The 19,499-nt window shown below is 41.3% G+C and overlaps 1 protein-coding gene across 3 annotated transcripts in view; it reads left to right on the forward strand.

The window, feature by feature from the left end:
* Positions 1-19,499, forward strand: part of LUZP2 (leucine zipper protein 2) — a 783,128-nt gene that overhangs the window by 699,059 nt on the left and 64,570 nt on the right. For 2 of the 3 annotated variants that reach the window (XM_060262788.1, XM_060262787.1), the window contains exon 10: positions 7,967-8,053. The exons of the other annotated variant lie outside the window; for it this stretch is intronic. In XM_060262788.1, coding sequence (XP_060118771.1) covers positions 7,967-8,053 — 87 coding nt within the window. The remainder of the gene's footprint in view (positions 1-7,966; positions 8,054-19,499) is intronic. 3 annotated transcript variants of the gene reach the window in all.

Below are 19,499 nucleotides of genomic sequence, written 5' to 3' on the forward strand. Positions count from 1 at the left end.
CAGCAAGGCTTTGTGGTGCCATGGGGGGTGGGTGGAGAGGCTGAATTCAGTGCCCCCATCCTGCAGGCCCTGGGGCCGCAGTGGGCTGGCTAGCCCTGGGGCCGGTTGCTGGTGCCAAAAAGGTTGGGGGTCAGTGCTCTAAAGAGCATCACAAAGACCACCATTCTCTTTTCCAGTCACTCTTCAACTATTTCAACCCTCTTTTGACAGTTAGAAGCAGCTCACCAATCAGAGTGAGTTCCATTAGTTGTCATTCATATGTACTGCCTCTCCGCATGCATATGCTTGCTGTCTGTCACAGACACCTTGATAACTAACAAGATGTGGATCTTTTCTGGAGTTGCCAATCATTCCTTTGACTGTGACAGGAGATTCTCTCCCCCCCCCCCTCCCATGGGCTCTCCTCAGTTGTTCTTGCATCAGCTGAATGATCCCCATGCAATAGTTGCCCTGAACAGAATTGGGACCCCACAGCACTGTTTACAGGAGTTCGTCTTTGGGATTTCAGTGCTACAAAATGGTGGAGTGTTTATGGAGTATACTCAAGGACACCATTTCATTTAGCTCAGCCTTAAAAGAGCACACTATCAATCCTAAAATCCAGTGGGGACTCTACCAGTAAGGAAGATCCAGGTGGTCAGCAAGGAAAATCAGAACCATATTGTACATTAGAAAGTGTCTCAAGCAGGTCTCTAGACACATGAACAAGGTCAATACTATCTTTGAGTGACATCAACCTTCCAGGGCTCTAGATAGAAGTTTCTGGAAACATCTATGGCCTGATTTTTAAAAATTGGATAATCCAGGGACTGATCTTGGGAACATCTGCATAGTCTCTACCACTAAGCTATGGCCCCTTCCTAACAGAAGTAGACTCTGGGTGCTGATTCTGTCCCCAGTCATAGGCCAAACAGGAGAAATGAAAAAAAAATTCTCAATTTAGACACAGAAGTGGCAGAGTTGAGGATCAGGTATATGTCCAACCATGAATGGATGGGGACAGTTCTTTGGTCCAGGCATAACTTGAATCTGAGAAGAAAATTGGGAGCTGGAAACACTTAGTGTCAAATATGGGCATTCTTTCTGGGGAAAACAAAGGATACGTCTAATGGTAACACATGGGGTTCTTTTATGGCTAAATAAGCACTGATTTAATTACTAAAAATTCATAATCACTGTTGGATCACCTCTGATAGTGGCATCTCAGGTGATTTTCACAGGCCATCTATATTTAGTATAATTTAATTGTTCACTCCCTCTCTTCCCCTTCAATCACTGTATTTTATCCTTTGCAGGTCAGTGTTCTCCTGTACCACCTTGACCCAGGTTGTCCTTCATGTTGTGTGCAGATTCCAACACCATAACTGGTGGGAGGTACAGGGTAATTGAAATGAGAATAAAACTTGTTTTAGAAAAATGTTAATTGCAATAACAATTCTGGATACAAAGCCTGTTATCCTTTACATTATTCTCAAATGGAATTTATTTCCAGATTACTACACTAAGGCTCATGTACAAATCATCATACATGGCTTGAAGCTATGAGTCATATGCTTTTTATCACAACAGAAACTGCAGATTATACTAGGGAGATCTAATTTTTTTTCAATATAGCAAGCTAAGAATGTTGTTGCCAAGTTTGCTTTTACTCTCTATTAAAAATGCTACCAGTCAAAAACCTTTTCCTAAACATTAAGTAATAAAACTCCTAGAAAGATACTTAGGAAAATTTATCCAAGTGTTAGCTAGGGTCTTGCCAAGATTAGAGTTAGTCCTCGACTGTTAGATTCCATGTCTGTCTAGTTATCAGTCATTATATTTGCCTCAAAGGGATTTAACAGGACTAGCTTCAACAGACTTTAGGTGGCCAGACTGAAGCCACAAGATAAAAATCTAACATTTAATCAAGCATTTCAAGTAGATCTCTCATGGTGTTTTACATTTGGGTTTCCATACCTCCAAGGTAGAAAAAAGAAGGGGGCAAATTTTGCCAAATTAGTACCATTTGTATCTAAATGCAAGATAAATGTCTACTAATGCCTCAGGATAAAGTCAGATATTTCAAATCTGCCACAGTAATTACCTTAACGGTATGTGTCTTGAGTTCAACTAGGTTTTCCTCCCCCCTACATTGGTGTGATAGTCTTTTTAAGAAAAGAGAGAGGGAAAGTGCAAGAGATAGAAAAAGCTGTCAGTTCTCATTGAGTTTATTTGTTCCATTTATTTGATACAAATTGATTTTTATCTATTTAGGACCACAGACTAACACATATCTCTTGTTTAATCTATATGGTCCACATCTTATTATGTTACTTACAGCATGGATGATTTCAAACAGTTTAAATATGGAAAGCAGTGCTGAAGAAATGCTGTGCAGAAGTTCTTTATGCTATTGTATATATTCTTTATTTGATTCCCATGCCAAGTATCCAGCTGGCCCAACCCGCCACATGGCAGTAATGTGCTCCCACACCAGCCAGTGTGGCCTAATATGCAAACAAGCTCCTGCTGGGCTTTTTCTACAAAAAAAAAAAAAAGCACTGCTGCTTTGTATATATTTGTCTCCCTAAAGGACAGAGCCCAAGTTTATACTTGTGTTGGAGCAGGAATAGCCTAACATGCTGAGATTAAATTTGCACTCCTCCACCACACAGACAGCAGTCCTAAGCAGGCCTACTCAGAATCACACTCTGATATATTCAATAGGGCTTATTCCCAGGAAAATGTTCTTAGGATTGCACTGTTATAGAACTAAATACTTACAACACTAAATTATGCAGAGGCTCAATCCCCCACTCCTTTAAAAAAAAGGGTCTTGAATATCATGTGAACTGGGCTGCCACACAATTAGGCATTCACACAGCATGGTTCCATATTAGATGTTGTTTACATTGTGAGGGAAGTAGTTTAAGCTACTTTATTATGTCAGGATTAGGGTTGGGCATGAACCACAAACATACTGTTCAGTCTGTGGTTTGTGATTTTGTGGGCCCAGCAAAAACAGTTGAGTGGCGGGAGCACTCCCAGCTACTCTGCTGTTTGGGGCATTCTTGTGCAATCCCTTTAAAGTTTAAAGGAACTGCACAGGAAAGCCAGGGAACAGCCCTGACTTGGATAGCCTAGACAAGCATAGTCTCATCAGATCTTGGAAGCTAAGCAGGGTTGACTTTGGCAAGTATTTGGATGGAAGACCTGCTTGAAATACCAGTAGTTGAGAGGACAGGGGCAGGCTTCATTCAGCCACCTCTCTGAATATCCTCCAGGCCCCCATCATTTCCAGGTCCACACACACACACATATACCCAAAAAGAAAAAGCCTGGAAATGGAGAGCAGTCTATCAGGGTTCAAGCACTGCTTCAACAGAGAAAACCCCTGTCCATCGCTGAATGATCTGGGAGCAAAAGAATGCTCAACCACCCTCTTCCCATCACCTGATGTTAGACAAAATGCCCTTTTCAAGTTAATTTGGGGGAACTTAGTTAATTAGGCAAGATGGCATAAATTGCATGTGGTCAATAACATATATATACCAGGGTTGGTATTTTCTAGGAGAACTTCAGTCAATAATGAGAGGTTTTGACTAAATTAAATTATATTTATTGAAGAGAACTCAAGCATACAAGATAAAAGCACCCACTTGACACACAGTTCAGGACTAAGAAAAAAACTAGAAAGGGATAGGGACTTTTGCATTAGCAGGAGTATCATTGGTGGGTAATACATTGCCTGTCCAGACAATAAGCTGAGATTTCAGCAGCAAAGGGAGGGGATCATGAGATGACTACCATCACACATATTAAGGACCCAAAGTGATCAGGAGTGGGGGTGGCTCTTCCAGCAAGGTAGCGATCAGAAAAGAGTCACACCTGAGTGGCAGAGGAGCCTGCCTTAAGTAACCAATTTCATAACCTTAGGAAGGATCCCGTGATGGGATGTCCTGGTAGGTTGGTGGTTTCCAGGAAATTTAACAATGAAAATCATAGACCAATTAATGTTTCTCTGACTGGAAACATACACAATAAAGAAAATGAGAATGGACAATTTAGAGTCTGATAGTTGGTGACAGTCTGAGAAGACAATACTGACTTTGATGGACCAAGGGTCTGATTCAGTATAAGGCAGCTTCATATGTTATAGTGGCATCTCATAGGGAATAATAGGAGACAAAAGAGGTTGGAAAGGGTAGGAGATGGATGGCAGGATGTGGCTGGTGTTAGCTGTGTGATGATAGGAGCAGTCCAACAACTGTCTATAGACAGAGGTAGCAGCAGAAAGAAATGATAGCAGCAGAAAGATTTCTTTGTTGGCAGCAGGGGTCATTTTGTAGAAAAATAGGTGGTGGAGCTCATCCAGGGATTGTTAGGCAGCTGCACATACTATTCGATGGACAAGGAGGTGGACCTCTTAGAACGGTTCAGGAGCTGCACTCCTGTGAGCTCCCACTGAATTTGAGGCCTGGTTGGCAGATACCTGGGGTGGGTGCCTCACATCAGTTCATTGTCCTTGACTGGGCAGTCAATATCTGCATAACCAAAGCTTGATGCAAGGGCTCTGGAATGTTGTATGTGTCAAATGTACAGCCTCTTCATGACTGCTACAAGATGTGTAGTTCTTTTGGAAACCTCAAGAAGCAGGTTTCTTGCTGGTCTTGTCTCCATGAAGACAGGACTGTGGTGACTACAGCAGGTTGGCTGGGCAATTCAGAGGTGAAGCATAGTCTGAAGTCCATGTGGTTTTTTGGGCAGGAATTACCCCTAGTGTAGTAGTCCAAGCAAGAGGGGTGCTGGGTCTGGCCTGGCTCAATGGTATGACAGTCCATGAGGGCCAAGTGCCCATATCTGGCTTGGCATCTATGCCAATCTTGCTGTCTGAATAGAGTTCCTTAGAATTCTATGTAGGTGTTGGTGTTTCATTCTTGGAAATTGTGACTGCCTGGCAACACCCCAGACCTCCCATCAGGAACTTCCCCAGGTCAGCAGTGGAGATGGGGCAGTCAGATCAGGTGGTTGGTAGAGGAGATGGCCATGGTGAGCTATGCAGCAGCAGCAGGGCCACAGCCATGGGCCATGGTGGCAGTACAGCAGCCAGGACCAGCCCAGAGTGGGAGCAGGGGAGGTGGCACCAACAGGAAACGAAGCTGCTCCAGCCCAGGGACCATCTGGGTTGGTGTCCCGTATGGTTAGCCTGTTTCCCACTTTCTGCTTTGGCCAGCAACAGGGTTCTCTCTAAGCTGAGTTAGTGTGAACTAGCTCACAGCTTTTTAGCCTCCGGTCCACACATTTGTGTCTTAGCTCAGGAAAAATAGCCCCAGAGCAAACTAATTTATGCAGTAGTTAACAGCTTTCATGCAGTAGCTCATGTAGTAAAATTTTTGCTCACAAAACTCCACAGCTTAGAGGGAGTATTGGCCAGGAACCAGTACAAAACCCATGAACGGCTTTAAAAGTTCATGGATATCCATGACTGTGGACCCATCACAGACTTCAGTTCTTGAACCACAAACAGGGCAAAATTCATCTTGAATTATGATTTGTGGTTTAGTTCTTGCCCATCCCAAGTCAGGATGGTGCCACCCTCTGCAAAAATATAAAAATGCTGATGAATTTACAGACATACAGTGTAATCCCAAACAGAATTACACACAGTTTGTAAATGTAAAGTGTGTCATAAAGTCACAATCAATTCATGGTGACCCCTTGAATTTCCACCTAATGAGTGGAAGATTAGCAGAGGTGGTATTACAATGCCTTCCTCTGCATTGCAGCCTGAGTCTTCCTTGGTAGTCTCCCATCCAAGTACTGATCATGCTTCACTTCTTAGCTCTGATAAAATCAGGATAGTCTGGGCTATTAGTGCTGCAACAAATCCATTGACTTCAATTAACTTGGAAGGATGTTATTCTGGCCTTAAATTGCTTATTAAAGGTTTACTCTGAGGTGGACATGGTCTTGAACCTCAATATTTTAAGACTGTGATTACTTTCTTTATAGCAGAAGCACTATTTTGCCTTAATGGTAGCACACCTGTTGGTAAATTCATAAAGAATGCAAAGGTGTCAAAATTAGATCCAAAACATGCTGTGAACAAGAAGCAATTTGAGCAGCTGAAATTTAGCTTCAGTGAAGAAACTGAAATGACATACCAATGTCAAAAGGGCATTAACTCAAAGTATTGTGATTAGAGAACCATGTAGCAGTATTAGGCGGTGAAGAGATAATGAAAGACCTGGAAGATTATAATAATACAAAGCAGAGAAATGGTAAATAGTATATAATGAAAGAGAAAATATATAGACAGATGCAGAGAAAAAATAGGAAGCAGTGGCTGGAACAAGAATGTCAATTATTCCAGCACAAAATTTGGAACACAACTCTGAGAAATAATGACTTTGGCTTGCTCTTCTGTTTCAAGTGTCCTGGATTTTTTATATTTTTTTTGCTGAATGCTTTGCAAACACAAATAGTTTTTAGTTTCATCAGCAAGCCCATGCATAAGTTAAATGGGCTGCAAAAGGCTTTGCTTAATTCTTAAGTGCCTGAAATTTGAGACTTGAATTTTGCTCAAGCATGAAAAGGTCTCACCTGTAAATCTCTGTAATTTGTGAAAGTAATGTTGGACGCAGATCCTTGAAAATATCACACACGCAGTCCTGAAATATGAAAAACTTCAACAAGCTTTGGAAATGCTGAGACAAATTGGAAAAGCGGCTGGGAGATTTTTTTTTTCCTTTTTCCTAAAACGATCCCCCCCCCTCCCGAGTGCCCAGTGGTATTTATACTGGGTAAACAGACTAACTATGTTTTTAAAATTATTATTCAGCTGTTGAATAGTGCATTCTGTGTAATTAGGTTGTAATTGTAGGGTGTGTGTTCAGGACAAAGGACTAGAAAAAAGGCATAAGAACATAAGAGAAGCCGTGTTGGATCAGGCCAATGGCCTGTCCAGTCCAACACTGTGTCACACAGTGGCCAAAAAAAACCCAGGTCCCATCAGGAGCTTCATCAGTTGGGCCAGGACACTAGAAGCCCTCTCACTGTTTCCCCTCCAAGTTCCAAGAATACAGAGCATCACTGCCCCAGACAGAGAGTTCCATCAGTACCCTCTGGCTAATAGCCAATGATGGACTTCTGCTCCATATGTTTATCCAACCCCCTCTTGAAGCTATGTTTGTACCTCTTGTGGCAGGAATAGACTACAATGTTTTGGAGACTGGGAGGGAACTTTCCATTGTAATGAATGCTTAACTTAATAGAATTGTGGTTATTTTTCTCCGCCAGGTCCTGAGCTCTGTTCAGTTCCAGTCTAGTGTTGCTATATTTCTCCTTGGTTCTGTAGACAATTACTGCACTACCCAGTCACTGTGTCATCATGTAGTCAAAAGGCTTCCTTTATGTATAGTGCTCTGGGGACCCAGTTCTGGGCAAGGCCATCTCCAAGATACTGACCCATCATTGAAACAATGTTATTCTACTCTAGTCACTGTGATGATATTAGGTGTGATCTATTCATGCTGCTGGCTTGCTTGTCTTCATTGTATTAATGGCTGGAAGCTTGTTTACTGGTCTTTTCAAAGGACAGAGAAAGGTAAATTCTGCCCTACCATCTTCAGAATCCAAAGCCACACATCAGATATAAAGAATTTCACTCCTTTTGTTGTCCAGGTGAAAAACAGGCTGGTGGAAACCTTATGTATTTTTTTAAAAAAGAAACATATAAAATGCATTATGGATTCTGATGGCAAACTGTCATAACAATTTTATATCTGAACTGGCATACTATACTCCAGCTAGTACGCTGGAATCTTTGTTGGCAATTACTAATAGTAATATGAATGTTTAAAACAGAGCTCTAATTTCCAGGTAATAATTGCTTGCAATTGTTCCTTTAAAGGAAGCACAGGTATACGTACCTGATGGATGCATTTTCCCACTGTAACTTTTCACTGTTTTTATCCTTATCTCCCAGCAAAGATCTCCTGCAGACAAAGAGATTCTTCAGGTTTCTTCAAGAAAAGAAGATAATCAAAGTGCCTGGGAATACAATTCTCAAGATGTAAGTTTAATCTATTTGAAGATAGGAGTAAGTGCATATAGTATGCAAGCTGCAAAGCGTATAAATACATGTTTATTTGCTTTTATCAAAATATGACATATACTATATGCCATGTACCATATACATGCTGTAATATGACATATACAATATATAGTATTCAATAAGAAAATAAGTTATTTTATATTCAGATCCTGCAAGGCAGATGCATTTTGATGTAAAAGACTAGTCTTCCAGGTTTCCACACAAGATTAATTAACAGGGTTTTAAAGTTATTTTTTAAAGAAGCAAGGCAGTTGATAGAGATGTGATTTAATGATTAACTAGTTAAGCAATACACTTGGTAAATTAAGATGTTGATTTACAATGGCAAATCTGCTAGTGTTCTACAGGTTGTTCCTTTTAAATGTTTTTGAGACTCATGTTTGCTTGCATCCTCAGTGGTCCCAGATACAAGCCATGGTATCTATGTCTAGTGATAACATGTGGTTTATGCCTAGCATTACACAACTGTTCAAACACGTCACTTTTCATGGCTTCATATAGGGATGAGCACAAACTGGCTGATGAACTAAAGTTCTATGAATTTTGGCCAGTTCTTGATTTGTGAAGTGATGTTTGCAAACTGAAAAACTGCTACAAACTTCCACGAATGTTGGTGTAGTTTGTGGCAATTTGTGGAAGTTTGTTTGTCATGAAAAGCAGCTGAGTCATTTTAAACCCTGCTTTCTGCTCCCCTGTGGCTTTTCGTGGGGAACAGAAAGCAGGGGTTTAAATGGCTCGGCCCTGCTTTCTGCTTCCCACAAGAAGCTGCAGGGAGCAGAAAGCAGAATTTAAATGGCTCCAAGCCACAGACAGAACTGCAAAAATGGTTCAGCCACAGACTGAACTGCAAAAATGCAGTTATGCCCATCCCTAGCTTCCTATTCTTAAAGAAAATAAGTTGGTCCAGTGCCGGAAATGAACATCTGAATTCACCTGTTTTACCACAGAGGTATGAGTGAAGAGCTGATAATGGTTGGAGAAGCAGGTGATGGAATTATATGCCATCTGTGATTCTCATTAGGAAGGAAGCACAGTTGCTACAAATGCAGTATATCTTTAAGAAAAATATGAACTAAAGGGAGATGTTTAATATGAACAGAGATGTATGACATTATCAGTTCTAATGCAATGCTCATTATTTTTGACCTGGCATATTTGTGCCATGTGGAAACTGGGTAGGCTACGCTTTCCATTTTAATACCTGCAAGGTTACATATTTGTCTAAGAAAGCTCTAGAAACACTGAACTATTAGCAACTCACACAAATACTCCAGCTTTAACTCTTCAGTGATTCATGCTGTTGAGTAATATTATATATGCACTGTTGAGCTGCATATGTAATCAGTGTAAAACAGTGCCGAAAAGTTAATGGAATAATAAACTTTTATGTGATTAAGCAGGTGGTAGGTTCAGTAGAGGCCAAGAAAGTACATTATCTTGATGGGATGGGTTGCATTTCCTAACTTGAACACAGTCAACCCCTTAAACTGTTCTCTTTGTGTTTCTAAATTCTTTTTTTTTAAGTCTCATTACAAAGAAAGTAACAGGAATTCAGTAATACATTCACGATTGAATAATAGGATTAGGTTCTATGTAATTAGACCTCAAGATAAATTACCACTTTCTAGGACCAAGTGTGAATTTCTTGGGGCTAGCATTTCCCATTAAGCTTCTGCTTCAGATAATGATCCATAAGAAACTAGGTGAATAGGGAAAGGAAACAATATGTAATTAATGAGCCCAAACCATATAAAGTGGTACTCTGTTGAAAATATACGATGTACTTGGTCTGATTACATTAGTTGCAGAGTAGAAAACTAAGCGAAGGTACAGTTCTCTCATCAGCATGTGTTCTTCTGGATATATGTTGGATTCATTTTGTTTCTGAATATTAAGCATATGACTTTGCAAATTTCAGCTAATTTAAAAGAAAAAAATACTTAATGCCAAGAAATAAATGAAGAGGAATTTGTGTTTCAGTGCAAACTAAATAAACTAGAGAATTTAAATTTGCTAGTATGATATTGAGCTCTACAAATATAGATAAAACATGCATTGATGTTCCTACAACATGATTCAGTTCACATTAGTACCTAGAGGACAATATTAAAGATACAAGGCAGCCAAAATTATCCCATTGCTGTTGCCTTCCCCCACTTCGTCCATAAACACATGCAACTTGAAAAATAACTTCCCTTCAGCCATTTTCCACTGTTTTTTAAATATCTTCTTCCGTCTTTCCTGAGTTGAGGTGAGTGAGCTGCCTACTGTTGTCTAACTCTTGAGGTCTCACCTGACAGCGATACATCTGAGTTCATTGGAGATGAGAGTTTGTAAGAAGGCAAATGGGTTTCCTGGAGGAATGCCCTTCAGTTCTCTACATAGGACAAACAGGACAAACCCTATGCCAAAGGATAAATGGATACAAATTAAACATCAGTAATTACAAAACTGAGAAACCTGCAGGAGAACACTTCAGCCTTCCAAGACATTCTATGTGTGACCTCAAAGTAGCTGTTTTACTGCAAAGGAACTTCAAGAACAGAATGGCAAGGGAAATTGCTGAATTATAAGTTATTATGAAACTTGGAACAAATACCTCCCTGGGACTGAACAGGGATATTGGTTTTTATATCTTTACATATGCTAAACCCATTTTCACCAAGTAGAGCTATACTTCTGCTGTATTCCAATGTATTTCTCTTTTAGAATAGTATATCAGAATAATGTCTTTCAGGGCTTTTTTTTGTAGCAGGTACTTCTTTGCATATTAGGCCACACACCCCTGATGTAGCCAATCCTCCAAGAGCTTACAGTAGGCACTGTAATAAGAACCCCTGTAAGCTCTTGGAGGATTGGCTGCATAAGAGGGGTGTGGCCTAATATGCTAAGGAGTTCCTGTTACAAAAAAAAGCCCTGATGTCTGATATTATGCAATATAACAGAGTAGAAATCTCTCTGACAGAAAAGGATGCTATTAGTTTAACCCATTCTTGAGAGTTATACATCTACTGTATTCTAATTTATTTTTGTATTAGTATTTGAACAGAGTAGACTTCAGCTTCATTCTACAGGAAAATGTTGTTATTTTATCCCATACTTTAGAGGCAACCAATGGAACGTTACAACAGACTCTAATTTTATTTATTTATTTATTTGGGATTTATATCCCGCCCTTCCCACAAGTGGCTCAGGGCGGCTTTGTTACTCTTCACAATTGTTACTCTTCACAATTGAGAGACCTAATGATATTGACATCAATCTCCAATTCTGAAGTTTATTGCCTATGCTGCTTTTTTTTTTCTGCCCAGTCCACCCAAACCAATGATTACCAGACTCCAACATGTCATTCTTTTAATCTGCTAAAAACCAGACCTCAGATTCAGTGGGAGCTCACAGGATTTCAGCTCCTGAGCCTTTCTGAGAGTTCTACCAACCTCCTTTTGAGAGTTCCACCTCCTTGTCCATTGAATAGTATTGCAGCCTCATAACAATCCCTGGATGCTCCACCACCTATTTTTCTACAAAACGACCCCTGTTAAAAACATTTTCACTAAAAACATTTTCACTGCCCATTCTCTCTATATGTAGGACTGCTAATTCCATCCCATACTATTGTCAGATGAAGTGTGCTTTTCACACATGAAAGCCAACCTTCTCAATAAAACTTTGTTAGTCTTAAAGGTGCTACTGGACTCCAACTTTGTTCTGCTGCTGCTGTCTTGAAAATTGAGTCTTACAGTTGGAGAATGTTAGGCTGAAGATCCCCTGAGATGGAATCCTTCCCTTGAACGATGGACTAATATCCTCTTGTACTGAGGATACCTCTCTAGGGTTGGAGGAAGGGAGGTTTTTATTAATAGATGATTCAATAATTAGGAATATACAGTGGAGTCTGTGACGTGTGTTTTGACTGCATGGTAACTGCCTGCTGGGTGCAAAGATAGATAGCATCATGCTTTGTTGATAGACAATGCTGAGGATGAATCAATAGTCATGGTGTATGTTGACACCGATGACATGGGGAAATGCAGTAGTATTGTCCTTGAAGAAAATTTAGGTTTCTAGGGAAAAAGTTAAAGATCAGGACCAAGTTTGCAGATGACACTAAATTGTTCAGGGTGGTGAGAACCAGAGAGGATTGTGAGGAACTCCAAAGGGATCTGTTGAGGTTGGGTGAGTGGGCATCAATGTGGCAGATGAGGTTCAATGTGGCCAATGCAAAGTAATGCACATTGGGGCCAAGAATCCCAGCTACAAATACAAGTTGACGGGGTGTGAACTGGCAGAGACTGACCAAGAGAGAGATCTTGGGGTCGTGGTAGATAACTCACTGAAAATGTCAAGGCAGTGTGTGATTGCAACAAAGAAGGCCAACGCCATGCCGGGAATTATTAGGAAGGGAATTGATGACAAATCAGCCAGTATCATAATGCCCCTGTATAAATCGATGGTGCGGTCTCATTTGGAGTACTGTGTGCAGTTCTGGTCGCCGCACCTCAAAAAGGATATTATAACATTGAACATATGAACATATGAAGCTGCCTTATACTGAATCAGACCTTTGGTCCATCAAAGTCAGTATTGTATTCTCAGACTGGCAGCGGCTCTCCAGGGTCTCAAGCTGAGGTTTTTCACACCTATTTGTCTGGACCCTTTTTTGGAGATGCCAGGGATTGAACCTGGGACCTTCTGCTTCCCAAGCAGATGCTCTACCACTGAGCCACCGTCCCTCCCCGAGAAAGTCCAGAAAAGGGCAACTAGAATGATTAAAGGGTTGGAACACTTTCCCTATGAAGAAAGGTTGAAACACTTGGGGCTCTTTAGCTTGGAGAAACGTCGCCTGCGGGGTGACATGGTAGAAGTTTACAAGATAATGCATGGGATGGAGAAAGTAGAGAAAGAAGTCCTTTTCTCCCTTTCTCACAATACAAGAACTCGTGGGCATTCGATGAAATTGCTGAGCAGTCAGGTTAAAACAGATAAAAGGAAGTGCTTCTTCACCCAAAGGGTGATTAACATGTGGAATTCACTGCCACAGGAGGTGGTGGCGGCTACAAGCATAGCCAGCTTCAAGATTGGATAAAAATATGGAGCAGATGTCCATCAGTGGATATTAGCCACAGTGTGTGTGTGTATATATATATATAATTTTTTTTTTGGCCACTGTGTGACACAGAGTGTTGGACTGGATGGGCCATTGGCCTGATTCAACATGGCTTCTCTTATGTTCTTAATTCATCAGTAGTCATTAATTTTTGTCTTCTTGATGTTCAGTTGTAATTCTGCTTTGGCACTGTCTGCTTTACCCTTCATCAATAGTTGTTTCAAGTCTTAACTGTTTTCTGCCAGTTATGTAGTATCATCTGCATATCTCAAATTGTTAATGTTCTTTTTACCAGATTTCACTTCCCTGTCATCTAAAACTAATCCAGTTTTCCTTATGATATATTCTGTATATAGATTGAACAGACAGGGGTAAAATCCATCCATGTCTGGCACCTTTGCCAACTGGAAACCATTCTGTTTCTCCTCTCCATAGCCTCTTGTCCGGAGTACAGGTTGTGCATCAGAACAATCAGATGTTGTGATACACCCATTTCTTTTAAAACTAATTGTAGCTTTTCATGATCCACACACCCAAAAGCTAGACAGATATGTGATGGAAAATGGCAGTGGGGACATTTATGGGAAAGGTTGTGGGGGAAGGTAGTCAAGGCTTGGTGTCAATTACAGTATGAGCCTGTCAGTTCTAAATTTCATGTAAGGTGAAAAGGAGGGATAGATAAAAAAAAAAGATAGTTTTAAATATCCCACATAAACCCACAGAATTAGCAATTACTCATCCTTGATGGTGAGGGAGGTCAGAGGTTCAAGCAGATAAGCAGCTCATTTAAATGAAAGTTAATTGATATTGGTACAAGGTTAGAGACTTATAAAACAATTAATTAATAATGAATTAAAATAGGTCGACTTGATTTAGGATCTATGAACAGATCATCTACCTTTGATAGAGCTGCAGAGCTTGTTAATGGCAAGGGTCAAAATCACTACAATTATCCCTCCATTAGGGTACAGAGTAGTGGGAGTTTGCTAGCAGATGTAAATCATTCTCCTTATACTGGGGGAAAAACTAAAAAATTATGCACTTTTAAAGGTTTGTTTCACATGATATCTTAATTCAATCTCCTCATCAGAGCTTGCTTCCCATACTACCAGGGCTTTTTTGATAGAAGAAGCCCATCAGGAACTTATATGAATATTAGGTCACACCCCTGGTGTCACCATTGTTTCACATAGGGCTTTTTGAGGAAAAAGCCCAACAGGAATTAATTTACATATTAGGCCACACCCCCTGATACTAAGCCAGCCAGAACTGTGTTCCTGCCCAAAAAAAGCCCTGCATGCTACATCTGTAATGTACATTCTGAGCCTCTACCTGTCATGCTAAGTATTCTGCTGGATCAGTCCTAGGGTTAGTCCAACCTACCATTGCTCACAGTGGTCAATCAAATAGTTTCAAAGGATTTTAGAAAGGGGCATATTATTGTAAGCCACCTTTAACCACAAGGAAAGGTAGGATATAAATGTTTTAATACATTAATAAATAAATCCTCATCTAGTTGCCCCTGGCAACTAGCATTCAAGTACATTGTCACTGAACATGAATGGTAATGTCAGCTCTGGGACTATCTTCAACACAGCACACTTCTTGTTTGTGAGAAAAGTTGACTTTATTGATAGAGAGGTAACAGATGCATAGAGGTTTGTATCAGATCTTGCTCACCTGGCCAGATCTTTATACCCTTGGATGGGCCATTACCTGGCCTGCCAAAAGACAGTAAAGGAGCCCACAAAAGCAATACAAATTATTTCTCACCCAGCCTCCATATAACTAACAGTTTGGAATTCAAGCAGTCTCTGTGAGTTGATAACATGGCCTTAAGACAGAGGCACCAGTGTTCCCCACTCCTCCACTTGCACCTGCTAGAATGGCCTTGGGTCAGCCATAGTTCTGGCAGAGGTTGTCCTTGAAAGGGCAGCTGCTGTGAGAGCCCTCTCCAACCCCACCCACCTCACAGGGTGTCTGTTGTGGGAGAGGAAGGTAAAGGAGATTGTGAGCCGCTCTAAGACTCTTTGGAGTGGAGGGCGGGATATAAATCCCATATCTTCTTCTTCTTCTGCAGGGCAAAAAGTGGTTACATGTGATGTTACAGTGAAGAAGGCATAACAGCACTCCCCTAACATTCCCAAAGCAAAAAACACAGTGTGTGATACAGTACATGTCAAAGGCATTTGTTAGGTAAGGGAAATCAGGGTAATCATGGATAGCATATGCTCCTTCTAAGTTAGTGTCATCAGTACAACACACTGGCAGGGCATTCCACAAATATAATTATCCCCTATGAAAAGTATTCTGCTGTGTACCATTCATAAAATGTTACCACTATATATGAAAAGCAAGTCAAATCAATCACAAATTAGCATAATTCAATAGCTTAATACAATATGCATTTATAATGTTAAGGTTTTGTTATTTCTGTTCTAATATTAAAAAAAAATTTGTTTCTGTGAAAGATAAATATTATTCAATGCCACTGCTGGCTATATCACCATTATATAATATAGTGTACTATACTATACATAATATGTATAGTATATGGATTCCAAATATATATATATGATATTACAAGGGTTGTACCACATCAGTATGTATGCTAACTGTTCAATATGTATTCACAGTATGACTAAAAAGTGAGAAATCAGAGCCATTAACAAAAATATAAAATCCCCAAAGTGATAAAAGTTTATTCCCCCCACACACACTAATTTCTGCACTAAACAAATGCTTAAACAAACAATTGATCATTCAGTGTCAGAGAGTGTGGAGCAATGGACCAATTCATGTACATGCTTCTTAGCAAGTGTGGCATTTATCTTCATAATTTCATCACTCCCCCTCTTGCCATTTTTGCTCAGCAAAGTTGCTAGATAGGGAAATTCTCTTCTCCAATGTACATGAGTACATTTATTTCCTAATGAGAAATACCGTATTTTTCGGACCATAAGACGCACTCCCCCCCCCAAAAAAGTGGGGGTTAGTGTGTGCGTCTTATGGAGTGAAGGGACGTACCTTCCTCTGGGGGGGGGCGATCCACTGCCTCCACCTCCAATCCTGGTGCTTCCCCCGCGCCTGCCTGCCTGGCTCCAGCTCTGCTTCCAGCAAGCGCTGAGATCGCTCCACGCTGCCCCCACCGTAAACCCAGCGCTTTGCGAGCGCTGGCTGCGGAGGGGGCAGCGTGCTTCCTCCGTGCCTGTCTGCCTGGCTCCAGCTCTGACGCTTACAGCAAGCGCCAGGATCACTCCCTCCACCCTCCAATCCCGGCGCTTGCTTTAAGCATCAAAGCTGGAGCCAGGCAGACAGGCATGGAGGAAGCACCTGCCCCCTCCGCAAACCCAGCGTTTCGCAAGCGCCGGCTGTGGAGGGGGCGGCGTGCTTCCTCCATGCCTGTCTGCCTGGCTCCAGCTCTGATGCTTAAAGCAAGCGCCAGGATCGGAGGGTGGAGGGAATGATCCTGGTGCTTGCTGTAAGCATCAGAGCTGGAGCCAGGCAGACAGGCACGGAGGAAGCATGCTGCCCCCTCCGCAGCCGGCACTCGCGAAGCGCTGGGTTTGTGGTGGGGGCAGCGTGGAGCGATCCCAGCGCTTGCTGGAAGCAGAGCTGGAGCCAGGCAGGCAGGCATGGGGGAAGCGCTGGGATCGGAGGTGCAGGCAGCGGATTGCCCCCCAGGAAGAAGGTGTGTCCTATGTTCCGGAGCGTCTTATGGACTGAAAAATACGGTAGCTCCTTCCCAGTACCTTGCTATCTTCTGATATTTTTCAGATGCTAGAGTTTCTGGATATATTTCATATATGAAATAAGGCCCATTGTGAAGAAGAACAACAGACTCTAGAAAGAGGCTCTGGGCGAGTGCCCCCCCCTACCTTGTTGTCTTCCCACCTACCCAAGTGAAGGCATTCACTCCCCCCCACCAGGCCTGTAGCCACAGGGGGGGCTGTGGGGGCACTGCCCCCTAACTTCCAAATTGGGCCCCCTGCCTTCCAGGGAGCCCTGTGGGGGTGCAGCCAGTTTATTTATTGATTGTCATGAGCAGCATCTGGAGCCGGGAAAGTGGTGTAGGGCACAGTGCACTGAAGCAGCAAAAGCAGCTGGTGGAGAAGAAGGAGGCAGAGGAGTGGGAGGCAGAGGAAACTTTGTGGAATGGGCTGGGGGAGAGACAGTTGGAAGAACCTCTCTGCTTGCATGAAAGGTGCAGTCCATTCTTGAATCCAAAGTTTTAGGGTTGGCTGCCTCGACTTGGCCACTTTCAGAGCCTCCAGTTTTTGCCCCTGCCCCAGAAAAGCTGCTGAGAAGCGGCAAACCCCACAGTGGATGAGAAAAGGTGCCCCCTGACTTTTAAAATCCTGGCTACAGCCTTGCCCTTAACCCTTGGTGTCTTCTCACCCACCGTCCAACTACCACTCCCCAACCACTTCTTCCTCTCAACTACCCTCACACTCTTGGTACTCCACTACCCTCACACCCTTGACAATCACTCTCCACCCTTGCTATCTTCCTCCCACCTCCCAAACCTTGGCCTTCACTCAGCTCCCAACCCTTGCTGTCTTCCCACCCACCCCCAACCCTTGGCATTCACTCACCCTCTCTCTCTTCCCACCTACACTGCAGCTGAAACAGATGCTAGCTTTTCATTCTCCCCTGCATATGTGTGTGTATGTGTCCCCATGTCTGTGATTGCTCAAAGCCCTAAAATAGGTCCAGAATGGAGAGAAGGAAGAATAAGTTTTTAAAGCGTTTTAAAATATTTTATTGCATAAAATAGTAAATACAGAGAAATGACAGTATTACTAATAATAAATGATAACAATCATTCCTGTCAGGAATAATTAAAGTTGGATACATAAATTAAAACAAAACTGCATGATGAAATAATACATCAAGAGTTAAAGTCACTCAATTTTACTGTTACTAGTAAATAGCATTAATTGCTTCCAATTGCAATGAAAATTGACTGTGAGAAGCTAAGTACTCCAGGAAGGGAAGTCAGACTCTAAGAAAATACAGTTCATAGGAGTCTGCATTTTGTTGTTTAAGAGAGTCTGTAATTTTGTCGAGCATGCAGAGTTCCAAAATCTTAGTGTGCCAATTAAAAATAGATAGAGATCCAGGAGATTTCTGTTTGGAGGCAATTTTTAAACATGCTGCTGCGCAAAGGTAATCAGCAAGCTCATAATTGTGAAAATGAGGCATGTGTGGAGACCAGAGGTTCAAAACTGCATTTTCAAAAAAATAATGGAAATGAAAAGTGAAAAATATGAGAAAGTATGCCTTGCACCCTAGACCAAAAAGCTTGGACCACAGGGCACTGCCACTAGCAATGGTATTGGGTGCCTATAGCACTGCATCATTTCCAGCAGAGTCTAGAGGAATTGGGAAGTATATAAAATAGCTTGCTCGGAGTAGTATACCACCTTGTAAAAGTTTTAAAAATTTGGGTTCTTATTTTGATGTTTGGAGACTTAAAAGCATATGACTTCCAAATTTTGTGCCATTGAACAGAAGAAAAGGGTCTACCTAGCTCTTGTTGCCATAATTTTGTGTATTTGGGTGGTTCTGACATAAAGTGCAAAATTAGAATTTTATAAATAATAGAGATAGAATGTTTATAGATTAAGTTAGGTTTGTAAATGATTAGTTCAAAGGGGGTCAATTTTGACCTTAAACGTTTAAGTTTTGGATTAGATAATAAGTGGTTCAATTGTAGATACTGAAACCATTGTATCTTAATTTTCCCTTTGCATTCTAAAATTTGCTTAGCAAGTAATTCTCCGTTGACTGAAATATCAATAAGTCTATTGACTTGGCTGAAAGCCCAAGGCTTGTAGTAAGGATTGTTGAAGGCTGATTGGAACCAGCTTTGATTTATAAATGTAGTGACAGGAGATATCAGGGGCTAGTTTTTTTTCTAAGTCTATCCCATACCTTTAATGTATTGCTTTAAAAAGGGTTAAGAGAAATTGATTTGAGGCATTCTCCAGATGAGTTCCAAATGGTCTCTCATAAAGTCCTGTTGGAGGCATATGATTGCTCAATAATTGCCCAATCTGGCAGATTATGGGTATCAAGAATCTTAAGTAGATGCGATAAATGGATAGTATCATGATAATAAAACAGGTCGGGAACACCTAAGCCACCTTCTGAGATAGGTTTGCTGAGTGTTTTGAATTGGATTCTTGGTTGTTTGGAATCCCAAATCAATTTGCAAATCATATTATGAGCCTTTTGTAGTATGGCTTTGGGAAATTCCAGTGGCAAAGCTCTGACCATAAAAATAAATAAAAG

The sequence above is a fragment of the Heteronotia binoei genome, chromosome 21 (genome assembly GCF_032191835.1).
Source record: "Heteronotia binoei isolate CCM8104 ecotype False Entrance Well chromosome 21, APGP_CSIRO_Hbin_v1, whole genome shotgun sequence".
Lineage (NCBI taxonomy): Eukaryota > Metazoa > Chordata > Lepidosauria > Squamata > Gekkonidae > Heteronotia > Heteronotia binoei.